General features: G+C 38.8%; 1 protein-coding gene across 16 annotated transcripts in view; it reads right to left on the bottom strand.

Moving 5' to 3' along the window:
• grh (grainy head) overlaps window positions 1–13,824 on the bottom strand; it is a 364,785-nt gene that overhangs the window by 78,770 nt on the left and 272,191 nt on the right. For 14 of the 16 annotated variants that reach the window (XM_017614481.1, XM_017614256.1, XM_017614404.1 and 11 more), the window contains 2 exons: window positions 7,513–7,633; window positions 2,977–3,071 (listed from right to left, as the gene is read on the bottom strand). In XM_017614481.1, the coding sequence (XP_017469970.1) occupies window positions 2,977–3,071; window positions 7,513–7,633 (216 nt within the window). The remainder of the gene's footprint in view (window positions 1–2,976; window positions 3,072–7,512; window positions 7,634–13,824) is intronic. The other 2 variants (XM_017614822.1, XM_017614886.1) reach the window with 1 other exon arrangement.

Here is a 13,824-nt window from a genome sequence, read left to right as displayed (position 1 = left end):
AAGCTAAATACGAGGCATTTAAAATGGCACTGCTGTGAAATCAATTAAGGTGATCAGCGGGGCGCTCCTGATAACTCCTACTCTTAACATTGCGGGTAATGCATTCCGCTCCGCCGTCAAAGTAAGAAGTACCACTTCGGGGACTGCGTAAGATCAGTCAAGCGGCAATCAGTATCTAGGAATTCTTATGGCGCAATTGAAGCTGGTTGGGAAATGTCTGATCTCGCTCTCGGTAACCTCGGATTACATCCAAATTTGGCTGATTTGCATTCCAAGATTCTGTGACATTGTAGAAAACTGTATCCAGATAAATGAGCTAGCGTACCCTTCAGATCACATATCCTTAAAGGGAAGGTATACAAGTTCCTATCGCAATCGATGGATTGCTTCTGGACAGATGAATTTTAGGAGGCTCAGCAAGAAAAGGGTAGAAACCCGTACCTGTAAAGTTGCAAAGACCTTTGGTCGAGAGCGGGCGAGAGTCCTAACCGAGAACTGTCCAGTAGGAACCTAGGCGCTACAACCAAATAACGTTTCGGTACCTTATTGACGTATGAGTCTCTTTAGAGGGTAACGATGTGGAGTAAACTCAGCATTCACTTCTCAGCTATCTTACGAATATTTCAAGCGGAGGTCTATGCCATTAGCCGGTTTACTTTGAAAAGTTAGAATAAATTTCCCCTAAGAGAAACTGAGGATTATCACAAGCATCCTCACGTAGCATTGGAGGCTGAGATGACATCTAAAAGAAGATGAAATAGTCTCCGTTGCTTTGCGACGCCACTACACCCGCTTTTGTGAGGGCGTATCGTGGCAACGAGAGCAGAGCATATGCTAAATGTTGCCAAAGAATGAGCACATAAACTCCCTGCTTTCAAAAGATCTTCTAGACTTTCATTTCTATCTATCTAACGTACGAATATCCAACATTCCAACCTTACTATCCACCCCTCGAGCAGAAATATTACCAGATGTTTTCTATTTACACAGCTCTGTTACTTCTTCACTAGCATTCAAGCCTAATAAGATATTGCTGTTGCACAAAAAAAAAAATATAAAATTGCTGTTGATATGAATTTCTACATACAAGTACTCTAACCGCAAAAATCAATTCGCTGGGAAATGCTTTGTTAAAAAAAGATTGGGTTAAGAAATGGAATGATTAAGTAACAAATAACACGCAAATGAAAAAAACTTAATCCATAATGGGGAGTGCCGCTGCGCAAGCCAAATTGAAAGATTAATTTATGCAAAAATCGGGTACTAAAATTGAGGCACCTGCGCAAGGCAAGAAAATTGAAAATTGATTACAGAGTTGCAATGCGCTGATGTTATAGTTGTTTTCTATTTTTTATGCTGATTTTGTTGTTATTTTTATTTTCCCTTTCTTGGCCCGCATGATACTTAACGCATATTGCAAGTCATATTTTCAGCTGCTAGTTTTAGAACAATAATAAAAATGAAAATGAAAACGGGGCAACATTATTGTAGACGATAACTATCGCGAAAAGCTATAATCGCCACACATCGACAACATTGATAGCAACACCCAAAGACACCGCCGCGGCCGCCGCCGCCCGTGAGGCAACCAACTCCTTGAAGACACTACAAAATGGTAGAGCGAGCGCGCAGACGCAGCGATAGCAGTGCAAGCGAAAAATTACTTTCAGCCCTGTGGCCGATTGTAGCCGAGATAATAAAACTGCGGCATTAAAACAACTAAAACCACAACAGCAGTAATTATAGTTAACGCTACAATGATAGCAACAACAACGACAACCTTGTAATAACCCTACGCGCCAGTTCAGGTGGTGGCAAGGAATTTTCCACTTGATTACGCTAACAGCGCTGCGACTGCATTGACAACAACAATGACTACGCTGCACAATTTCGCAGACGGAAATTGAGATATTTTTTTATAAGTTATGAGCATGCGCGCGCTGCCGCCACCTTAGCGTCGCTAGTACACGTACAAAGCGCATAGGGACGGATGCTGTTTTGCCAATGCTTGTTGCTGTTATTGGCGCACATTTTGTCGCTATTTGTTAGTTGCGTTGTTGCACGTCTTTTGTCGCACGATTTTCTGCACCTTTTTCACTTCTCTTGCTCACTGCGCGCGCGCGTGACGCTTTTGTATACGAATGTATGTATGTATGTATGTACGTATGTATGTATGTGAGTGCTTTCGCGAAATTTGCAATTAAGCTTGATTAGGTTTAATCGGTTTTTGATATTTATGGCTTTTCATTATCATTAAATTCATTGGCTGCAAACTGCGCGGGGCGACCACCACACGCAACAGCCACAACCACAACCACAACCACAGCACAATGGCCATTATCGGCCGGCATCATGGTCTTTTCTAACTGCTTGCCGCTTTGATATCGCTTTGGCTACTGTAGCTGCTACCGCTTTCCGCATATTTATTCCAGCATAATTCTGCAACAACCGAACAACTTTGTCAACGTCCATCGGCGAATAATTGCAATGCGGCAGAGAGTAGGCAAGCAAGCAGTTTAGCAGCAGCTGGGGCAGCAATAGTAATTATTCACTGTTGCCAACAGGGATACACAGCACAATGCGGCGCGCCGGTGGCGACTACTGTAGATGCTACTGCTTGCTACTACCGCTACTGCTGTTGCTGTAACTATTGCGGCTTCTGAAGCTGCTGCTGTTGGTGGCGGTGGTGCCGAAACGCCCCAGGATAATTTGTATGCCAGTTAATTGGTATTGCGGCCATTGATCAGTAGCTTGCAGCTTGGTGTGGCAGGCAGGCAGGCAGGCAGGCATACAGCGGGCAGCTGTTGTCATGAAGGGACAATTTCCGGTGCCGCTCCCATTTGCAAGTTTAACTATTTAACTATTTCTGTGTTTTTTTTTTGTTTAAATTTTTTTTGCTTAAGTAAAATATGTGTTTGCGTAAAAGTAACTACATATGTATGTACATACATAGTTTAGTTGTGTGCGGCCACTTACCTTAGCTGAGCTCTCTAGCGGATTCCAATAGACGGCGATGGCATTGTGGGAGACCTCCTCGATGCAGCCAACTAGACCAACGGAATTTTTCGTGTCTGCAAGTGAGGTTGGAAGAGCGAAAATTAATTAATGTGAAATGAGGTGGATAAAAGAATAAATATGTTTTTAATATATTATATTCTATCTTAGCCAAATTTCGAAAAAATGCGAGCCTTTTAAAATGTTTTTCTTTGCTGTTGGCATTCGGAACTCTTAGTGCGACCTTCGTGGGGAAGTCGAGAGGAAGATCGTCGAGAAGTCCCATACTTTTCGAGATCATTTAGGACGTTTTCGGGACTTTTGGGATCTTTATCAAACTTTTCGGAATTTTTCGGCACAATTAGGAATTTTTGGGAGACCGTTTTAAGATTTTTTTCGAAAATTTCTGGATATGGGGTTTCGGCATTTTTGAAAGGAAATCTTTCGGAACTTTTTGGTATCGGATTTTTTGGGGGGGTTTCGGAATTTTTCCGAATTTTTTCGGATTTTTTTGTGACTTGTCGGAATTTTTTGTACTATTAGGACTTTTTACGAGATCTTTTGAGATTTTTTTTCGAAAATTACGGGGTCCTTTCATAATTTTTTTTTTTTGGGATATTACTTGAATTTTCGGCCGCTATGGTGAAGTGGTAAGCAGTTCGCGCTTCCACTCCACAACGCATGGGTTCAAACCCTGGTCAAAGCAACATCGCAAAAATATAGAAAAAAGGTTTTTTATTAATAGCGGTCGTCCCTCGGCAGGCAATGGCAAACCTCCGAGTGTATTTCTGCCATGAAAATCAGCTTCTCACAAAAATACAATCGCCGTTCGGAGTCGGCGTAAAACTGTAGGTCCCTCCGCTTTGTGTGACAACATCAAGGCGCACGCCACAAATCGGAGGAGATGCTCGGCCAAACACTAACATATGTGTAAGCGCCAATCTATTATTATTATTACTTGAATTTTCGTCTTTTTTAGATATATATTTTTTGGCACTTTTCGATATAATTTAGGGGTTTCGGGATTTTTTAATGGCTCTTCGCTGTATTACTGGGCTTTTTTTTCGTGTTCAGTTGAATTTTTTCGGGACTGTTGGATTCCTTGTTGAACTTTTCGGCGGTACAAATAAACATTTTTTCGGGTTCGTCAAGATCTTTTTCATTAATTTCATCAGCATTTTGTCGTAATTTTTCGGCGTCTTTATTTTTTTTTAGAAATTTTCTACTTTTCGAAATAATTAAAGATTTTTTTTTTGAAAGTTTGTTGGTTTTTCCAAATTTTGCCGGATTATTTTTTTTTTTAATTTTAAAGGTTGTTTTCGAAAATTTCAGGATCAGGGTTTCCGGCAATCCTGAAGGAATTTTTTCGGAACTTTTCGATTTAATTTAAAATCTTTTAGGAATCTTTTCCTAATTTTTGGGTATTTTTTAGAGGCTTTTCGGAATGTTTTTCTATTTTTTTTTTAAAAGATTTTTTTATATTTTTTTTGGTCATATGAATTTCGGAACTTTTCGAGATCATTTAGGACTTTTTTGGATTTTCTCATGGTTTTAGATTTTTTTTCCAAAATTTCCGAATCGTTTCATAAATTTTCACGATATTTCATGATTTTGGGAATTTTTTTCGGAACTTTTCGAATTATTTAATGAGACTTTTTTGGATTTTCCTGTACGACAAGGAATTTTTTCGAGATCATTTGAATTTTTGTCGGGACTTTCTGAATTTCTCGGAATTTTTCGGATGCTATAGATAACTAACTAGCTCATCTATTTTTGAAAGTCTCTAAAAACTAGAGCTGCAAAATTTATGTTAATATGTAATTCTAAATAACTTAAGGTAAAGATTTATAAAAAACTATCCTAAGTTCTTTTGTGACACAATTATGCTCGTTTGAAATAAAACTCATTGTAATCGCTACAGTTGTTTAGGAGTTTTTCAAACATAAACATTTTCCTTCTGGTTTTCAAAAATAGCATTGATGCATGATCGGTACAATTTCTGATACTAAGCCCTGATGGATTAATGAAATCACTTGACTTGCAAAAATATGTATAATTTTTTTAATTCTTACTAAAATTTATTAAAAAAAAGCGACTCTATGAAAATAATGACTGACTTATCGCAATGAGAAATGACAGCTTACCAAAACATAAACATCGTACAATAATGTTTTTTCCAGAGTCTTTAGCAACAGATTTTTCATATAGCAGTATTCAAATTTTAAATGACTATTTAATTTATTTGCTTATTAGCTAAACAATATAAATATACATTTATTGTTTATTTCGCGTTTCACATGCGAATTCCATCGCGTTTAATCAACCCGCTTAAAAGTAGGTATACGATGCGATACTAAAAAAAAAAAAAACAGTTATGAAATTTTGCGTTTACCGTCAAATTATGAGGCAAGCAACTCATTAAATGCCACATGTTTATAAGCAGCATGTGGCATAAATTCCGAGGCTCCACAGCCAAAGGAACATGTGGCTTACAGGTGAGGGTGTTGCGATTGCGCACAGCAGTCAGGGGAATGCACGGCACAAAAGTATCGCTATGTTAGTTTTTCGAATGAAAATTACAACATTTGTCAATTTAAACATTACGCGCTTACATTGCACGACCATCCCCATACATACATTTAAATATGATTGTTTGCAAGTTTGCAACAAACCCAAAATGCTGATAGTGTGCGCATGTGCAGCACCCAATTAGCAGCGTAGATGAACTCTCTGGCAACGCAGCTGGTGGTGGGCATGAAAAATGGCATAAAACTGGCAACAATACTTGATACACAACGCATATGCCTGGTTGTCCACTTGGCGAACGATGTGCAGTCGCAGACCTTCGTTGCTGCCTATGGCACCGTAAATGCGGATATTCTAGCTGCAGCCTACCAGTGGCGTTATACCCCCAGTCCCAACTGGCGCAACGCACACCGAATTTGCCAGCCAGCATTCTATGCTTTGCTATGCGCATAAGCATGTATGTATGTATGTATGTATGTATGTTTGTACGCATGTGCATTTGAGTGCTCGCGCATTCCATTTACGAGCCATACGATCGATTGTACAGCCAAATGGCTTGCATACTCGCGGTATATAGTGGCGCTTATCAGCTGCAACAAATCGTTATTGCATAAATATGTACTAGCAACTTGCAGCTTGCAACATTTCACAATCAATAGTTAGAATTCAATAAAGTTTTGTAATTTACAGCAAATTAAGATTGCAGAAGAGTCACAGAGGTGGAAAGAGAGTTGAAAGGAGTTAGTTGTGTTTGAATTCAAGTCTTTCCCTTCCTCTACTACTACTTCTCTGGTTCTTCTTCTTTTCATTTTTATTTTTCTCTTATTTAGTCAACGCTGATAAGCATCAATGTTGCAAGTTGTTAATTTTTACTTTTAATGTATATGCAATTGCGCATTTGTCCAGACAGCAACAACAACACTAACTTTGAATAGAAGAAACAGTTGTTTTGCCAAATGATAAATGTGCGTTGTTGTGCGTAAAAATATTTATCTTTATTACAAATGTTGCACGAGACTGGCAGCGACTGGAAAGCGGGGTAGTGCTTATAAGAATTCTCAAATTACAAAATTGCAAAAAATATGCATGCACATGTGGTGGATGTAGCAGATACTTAAGTATATATATATATGTGTGTGTGTATGTACTTGTTTAGTAATTTCAATGTTGTAAATTAGTAGACCAAAAAAACTTTTCAAGGTAAGAATCGGTGAATGTATACCATTCGCACTAAAGTCTAGCAGGTAGTCGGTTGAAGAGATGTGACAATCGTCGAAATAACAGCTATTATTTCTACCGCTCAGATGTATTTTTCTTTTTTTCAAAAAAGTTTACAAATAATCTGGCTTGATTTTGATAATTGAGTTTGAAGTCGTCTACCTATACTTTGTATTAATTTGGGTTGCTGAAAAAGTATTTGTAAATTTTCTTGAAGAAATAAATATGCGAGCATTTTTTTCCTGGGAGCAGTAAACTGATTAAAAAATTTTCCGTTCAGTTGCCTTTCCTTTATTTAATATTTATTATTTTTCATTTAATTTTTATTACCTTATATGCAAGTGTAGTGTAGTATCTAACAAAAACCACTCAAATAAAAATTTCAAACTTTGTACAAAAATTACGAAAATTCGACAAAGTTTCATCAAAATTTTGAGCTTTTTAATCAGGTCTTCTCAGAATATTTCTGAGTATGCAGTTTTGTAGCCACGTTTATTTAAATGAAGTGCAAGTTTGAACCTTCAAGGACTCACCGTTGATTTGTAGGATATTTTTGAAAAAGGTGTTGCTTATTTTTCCCATACAAAAAACTTGTGGAACATACTTTGTATGGAAGAAAATGCGTGAACAAAAAATTTCCAAAAATCAATGGCTAGCCCTAGTTGCTTCGAACTTGCACTCTATCGTACTTTATTTAATGCGCTACAAGACTGCATACTCAAAAAATGTTTAAAATCTTGATGAACATTTTTAAAATTGAAAAATAAAACAAACCTGTCTTACCTGCATCTAAAATACGTTGTTTAACCGAATGTTGCCGACTATGCCAGAATTGCCAGGCTTTGATTTCATCATCGGGACTCTTCTCTTCGCGGAATATCAGCATAATAACGCTCTGTGAAAGAAAAAAAATTATGGCGTTCAAACTGGAATATTGGAATACATAAATAAATAGATAAAAACAAAACACTTAAGTAAATATAGCAAAATAATTTTGTTTCAGACTTTAAGTTATTGCATAAGCACCGCCTTCTATGAGCATGTGCTATCAGCTCTTTCAACCGCTTGTCATCATAGCTTCCCAACTAAAGAAGTCTACGCAAGTATCGTGTCCTTGGCTGACTCTTACTTATGCGAGCTGCGTGGGTTATAAGATGAAACTTTGAAGGTTGGCCAGGAAGGCAAGGCCTTGGCGACATCTACCAAGAATTGCAGACCAAGGAACCAGAGGGAATTTATTCGGAATTTTTCGGTATACTCCGAAATCTTTTGAGATCATTTACGATTTTTTTCAAAAATTTAAGGATACTTTCATGAACTTTCGAGGTCTTACATGATCTTTCGGGATGCTATAAAGGAATTTTTTCGGAACTTTCCGAGATAATTTAGGACTTTCGGGATCTTTTCCGAATTTTTCGGGATTCTATTATGGCTTTTCGGAATTTTCCGTGTTAGTACGATTTTTTTCGAGATTATTTAAATTTTTGTGGGGACTTTCGGGGACTTTCGGGAACATTATTGAACTTTTTTCAAAATAATTTAAGACTTTTTTTGGGACTTTCCGGATGTTGTTCGATTTTTTCGGGATTTTTTCACAGTTCTCAGTATTTTCTGTACTATTAGGCATTTTTTAGAGATCATTTGAATTTATGTCGATAATTTAGGGATCCGTTAAGATAATTTCGCAATTTTTCGGTGCCTGCGGAAGTCTAAGTTTCGAGCAAGGAAGGCCTACCGCTTCAAAATAACCTGAATGAGGGCTGTCAAAAAGCCTGTTTTTCCTAATTTTGTCAACTGGTTTCCCTTGCACAAGTGACATTGAAAAAAGTATGATTTCTATGTATTCTCTTTTGTTAGAAAATGATTTCAGAACATTGGAGCGAAATGCTGGGCGACATTTACAAATATGCTGCTGGACTTATTTTTCTTTTCAACAATACTTTGGAGTATTACCAAGTTTTACAAATGTCTTCTTAATCCCAGTATAAGTTACTAATCCTCAAAACCCAATTACCAAATGAATATTTTAGCAACAAATGCATCACAACGAATGCCTCATATGTATGTAGATTTTATACTATTCACAAAGGAAATTCATGTTTATGAAATAAATATTTCCAACAGTTGTTGTTGTGGGTACCTTTTCACAAAAATTCACAGCTTCTAGCGCCCTTTCTCAGCTACCAAATTTTGGCATACGCGCTATGTCGTAACAACAATTCCACGTGGGTTGCTCCATTCAGAGATGCATTATTATTAAAATTTCCAACTCCCATACAAACCCAAGAGTATGTATGTATGTATGTATAAATAAATAAAAAGAAACAAAAAGCTGCTGCTGCTATGTGTGTTGGCATGCTGCTAGCATTTTTGTTATGAAACGTATGGTTCAGCGCCCTTTTCAAAAGTCAAAAAATAATCATCATCATAATTCACACATAGGCGCATAAATAAAAATCTGCGGATGTATGTATACATAGAAACACAAAACCCTTAGTTAAAGCGTGCACACCTTTACTTTGAGACATCACCACTGTGCGCGCTGTGACTTTATCTTCTCGGCATTTTTCTTGGAAAAATTTGCATTTTTATTTTCAGACATTTAGGGCAGCAGCAGGCAGTAGCCGTATTAAGAAAGTGTTGCCTGAATGAAGTGGCATTATATTCATTTTTTTTTTGTTGCTTTCCAAAGAAAAAAAAAAATTCACGCACAATTGCAGTTCTCGCGCGCACGCATCCTTTTGCCGGCCTGAAAAAGGATCTCCAGAAAGCGGCGCATAAATGCATATGTGCGTATGTGTGTGTGTCTGTGCGCCTGTGTATATATATCTTTAACCCGATTCGCTACTGTGCTATCGTAAATTATTTTCTTTTAATTCTGTGATTTTACCCCTTCGTTCCCGCTACGCCGTTTCCTTGCTGTGCAATCTTTGAGTCGCTTACTTTGATTTTTATTTATTTTTTTTTGTCGGCGCATCTTTAAAAATTTGCATTAATTTCTTGTGACGTTCAGTTGGCTGCCTTAGCCGCTGTTGAATAGGGCACATTAGGAAAACAAACATAAATTAATTTTGACACTTTCGCCTCGCGGCTGTGCGGCTGTGCGTCTACGCGCTTATGCGTCTGCCATGCCATGCCCATGCCGTTGGCGTTGTATTGCAATCAAATTTATTGGATTTTTATGTAAATAGTTAATATGCGTATGCAGTAATGCAGCATGCAACACTAAAAATGCATTAGGTTGACATTGGAGCGACGATGAACGAACGACGGCTGCAACTATGCAGTTGGCCAAGGAAGGGGCCAAGCGCGTTTGGCAACTTGTAATGAAAGCGGCTGCAGCTAACTAAGCTAGGCGTAGCAGTAGTGTATGTCTAGTTTTTTGTATCAATATTAATTCGGCTATTGAATTTCTCAATTTTATGCATATTTTTTTTTTATTTTATGTCTTTGCAGTTATTCCACCAGATTTGTATTTTTTTTAATTTTAATTTGATACTTTTGTATTTATTTTTCACGCTCCCAATTATTTTTCATAGCAAGCGACGTTTAAAAATTAATTGCTTGTAATTGCATTGCCAGCGGCCTACTATTTTCCCATGTAAACGTGCAGTTTTAGAGAAAATATGAATTTGTGTTAGAAAATATGAAAAAATAGAGTAAAAAAACACTGCTCAAGTTATTGAATTTATCAAACGGCCTCACAGTGTGTAAAAGATGTCTAAACAATGACTTTAATTTGGCGCTGCACTTTTGGTATCCTTAGGTACTGACTTCGTGTGTGCAGGCAGAACTATTGCCCAGGAGCGCCTAACTAAAATGGATATCGAGAGCTTATATTCAAAACCGCTGATTAAACGAAATTAGCCGAGTTGATCTTAGTCGCCAGTTATTCCTATTTCTCGATAGCTGGTGCCAAGTCCCTTTCCACCTGGTTATTACCAATATAGGGGAGGCGTTTCTCTTCTTCTGTTACCACCCACGAGTACCGCAGGAGTTGTTAAGCTCATACCAGCTCCTCGTTCGTTTTATACAGCACCCAAGGGCACAGATTCATCGGATTTTGTCAACGTCCATGCTTTTGCGCCGTATAAATATACATACATATATGAGGGACTTAGAAAATGCAATTTTCGTTTGTCGAGAGAGGTTTATGTTGTACTAAGTCTATGTTATTAAGGCGGTTTCCCCTGCCAAGGCGCTCAATTAGGCTCGAAAAAAAGGCCGGACAATCTAAGAGGAAGTCTTGAGATGATTCCATCGCATAGAACTCCAAGCAGCTGCCGCAAAGGGGGTTTGGTGTAATATTAAATCTCGTTGGAACAGAACAGTGGTGTGTCCATAAACGCACGAGAATCTATAAATGCGACTTCATGAGCCTAAGATGATCCCTACACTGTACCCGGTCCACCATCGGCCAAGAAAACCTCGCAGTGGCTTATGTCCTGGTTTTTCCCCAGCATTCGCTAAGTTGACCCGATGCCCATCTTTCCAAGAGAAGTCCACAAGTAGTCAAGGGAACTCCCATTTCTTATATTGGCGATATAAACTCGAGGGTGGCGTCTCAGTTCATTATATTCAGACGCGACCGAAAGTGAATTAAGGCAGCATCCCCCGTCTGAAAAATTCTACAATGATTTGGATGTCTAAAGTTAGGCTTGATGGGAGCTCCCTGGAAAAAATTCCTCCACCGAGCCTTCCGTTAAGCTTCGACCCACCCGTGTAAAAGTTCACGTCTGCGCCCTTCCACCCATGGTGTTATAGAGAATGGTACCTGCAGCTCTTACATATTTTTAATATCAAAGTACAGAAGTTAAGTACTCAATACGCCTGATTAAAACAGCCGATGGCAGGAACCTGTGAAGAACACACTTCAATTCCAATCGGCAAGCATTTTTACACGAGTTCGCGTCGGTCTTTAAATCTTCCGCAAAGCGCCAAATTTCGTTTTGAAAATTTTCGGATGCTTTTCTTATCAGCCTCGAGGTCCTCTCACTCACATGTTTCATTTACTCTCTTAACAGAGATGACAGACTGTCTCGTAGGAGAGGCAACCGCTATATCTACAATCGATCCCGAACATGACAATTTTACTAAGGAAGAGCGCAAGAAGAAGAGAACCGCATTCAGGGATCAGCAGACCTGTGTTACGCAGAGATTTTACAGTGACAACATGAAGAGGTTTCTATATATAATCCAATAATCAGTCTCCTAATGGAGAAACTTAAAATAATAGCCGGTATGTTTCCAGGACACTGTAGACTAAGAGGGAACCTGTATAAGCGGGTTATATGGGAAAGTATCTTTGTCTGTTTTGCGCTCGACCAAGGAGATACTGTAATATATTCTCGTTGAGTGTGACGCTATCGGCAGAAGACGTCAGAGTAGTATAGCATCAATGCGACCCTTGAAGGTATTTCTGAGCTGTCTGTGGGATTTTTTGCTTACAAGAAGTGCCGTCAAGGCTAGATGGCGCAATAGGTCTCTAGGTCGCAGTGCATATTAATAAATACCGCCGATGGACACTGCCTTGCCCTCGGGAAAAGCTCTTTTAAGCTTTGTATACATTTCGTATAGACGTATGCAGACTAAAAGCTCTCTTAGCCCATCGCCGATATATACATATCTATATTCGTGGCTCTCCATTTTCAACTCTCGATGACGCGCTCGCATAACTCGCCTTTCGTCCGGTCGCAGCGTCTCCTTATAGGCGGAATATTTTTTCTCTGTACCTTGTCCTACTAATTGTTCTTTTAGGTACGTACGTATGTGCTTGCGCCTACCGAAATATCGTCGCTACCATGTCAAACTATCGAATGAGGAAAAATTCTTTTTCAATTACGATACCTTGCGCATGCGTTTAGAATGACACGCAATTTGACAAATCGTCAAATTTCTAGTCTTATTAGAAGCAGAGGATACTGGCTTTAACTAATTGTCGAAGCTCACACTTTTTCATAATGACAACAACATTTTTACTAGCCGTTATTTTGCTCTCCTGAAAAGTACCCACTTTCGCATTCGATAGTTTGAAACGGCAGCGACGATATACTCGATCTGGTTCCTTTTTCACAATGACATTAAAGCCCCAAGCACGATTTTCATGACAGCGCTCATAAGTAAGGTTTAAAGCTCATGAAGCGATTTTTAGATGCATTCTGTGGTCTCACACGACGCATCTTTGTTTTACGTGGCGGCAACTAAGCCCACCCACGTGTGTATAAAAATCTTCTACCATTAAAATTTATATTCAAAGCATGCGCAACAAAGCCCCACTGTGCAATGCCGACAAATTGGCAGCACAAGTGAAAATTGCAAACGCCTGCGTACTTGTACGAATTTCACGCGAATAGTGCGTACAACAACAAGTAAATATGTCAAAATTGACAACAACAAAACCACATACTATTTAACATCAGCGTTTACAACGCATTAGTTATCTTTTGAAATGGTCCAATTAACCCCTAAAGTGTCGCATTGGCTGGCGGGCAGTTTTCGCTAAGCGAGAAAGTTGCAATAATTTTCATGCGCATACATACATACATATACTATATGTATGAACATAGGTACATATATTATTTCTAAACTAATGCGTGCACGCATGTGTGTGCTACCAATTTCACTAAATTCACAGGCGGCGCACTGTTTTCACAGCTTTGATGAGTGTTGCCGTCGTCGTCGCCGGCGGTGTTGCATAAACAAATTGCGATTCATAGCTGTTGAGTGAGCTGGAATTTGTTGTTATTTTTTTAGTGATTTGAATAAAGTGTTTCTTGTTTTTGTTTATTTTTTTATTTTTGTGTTTTTTTGTCAATCGCGTTATACGGAAATCCGTTGGCGTAGCGCGACTCCAATTACTCGGAAGCTGAGCGCTGCTGCATAAACATAACAATAAAAGCGCAAAAAGAAAATACGTTTGGTAGTGCGTTAACAGCGCGCTGACTAGGAAGTGCTACAGTTGCCGGCAGCTAGCGACAGTTGTCCTTGCGCGCGCACAAACAATCCTTTTACGTCGCCACTTCACACAGGCATTTGCATATCATTCAACTCAAGTATCACATATCAAGGCTGTGACGATGGCGCGTT

The sequence above is a fragment of the Rhagoletis zephyria genome, unplaced genomic scaffold (genome assembly GCF_001687245.7).
Source record: "Rhagoletis zephyria isolate East Lansing unplaced genomic scaffold, Rhagoletis_zephyria_1.1 Rzeph_scaffold_00001, whole genome shotgun sequence".
Lineage (NCBI taxonomy): Eukaryota > Metazoa > Arthropoda > Insecta > Diptera > Tephritidae > Rhagoletis > Rhagoletis zephyria.
The sequence above is the reverse complement of the archived record's forward strand: the minus strand, read 5'-3'. Positions and strand labels throughout refer to the sequence as shown.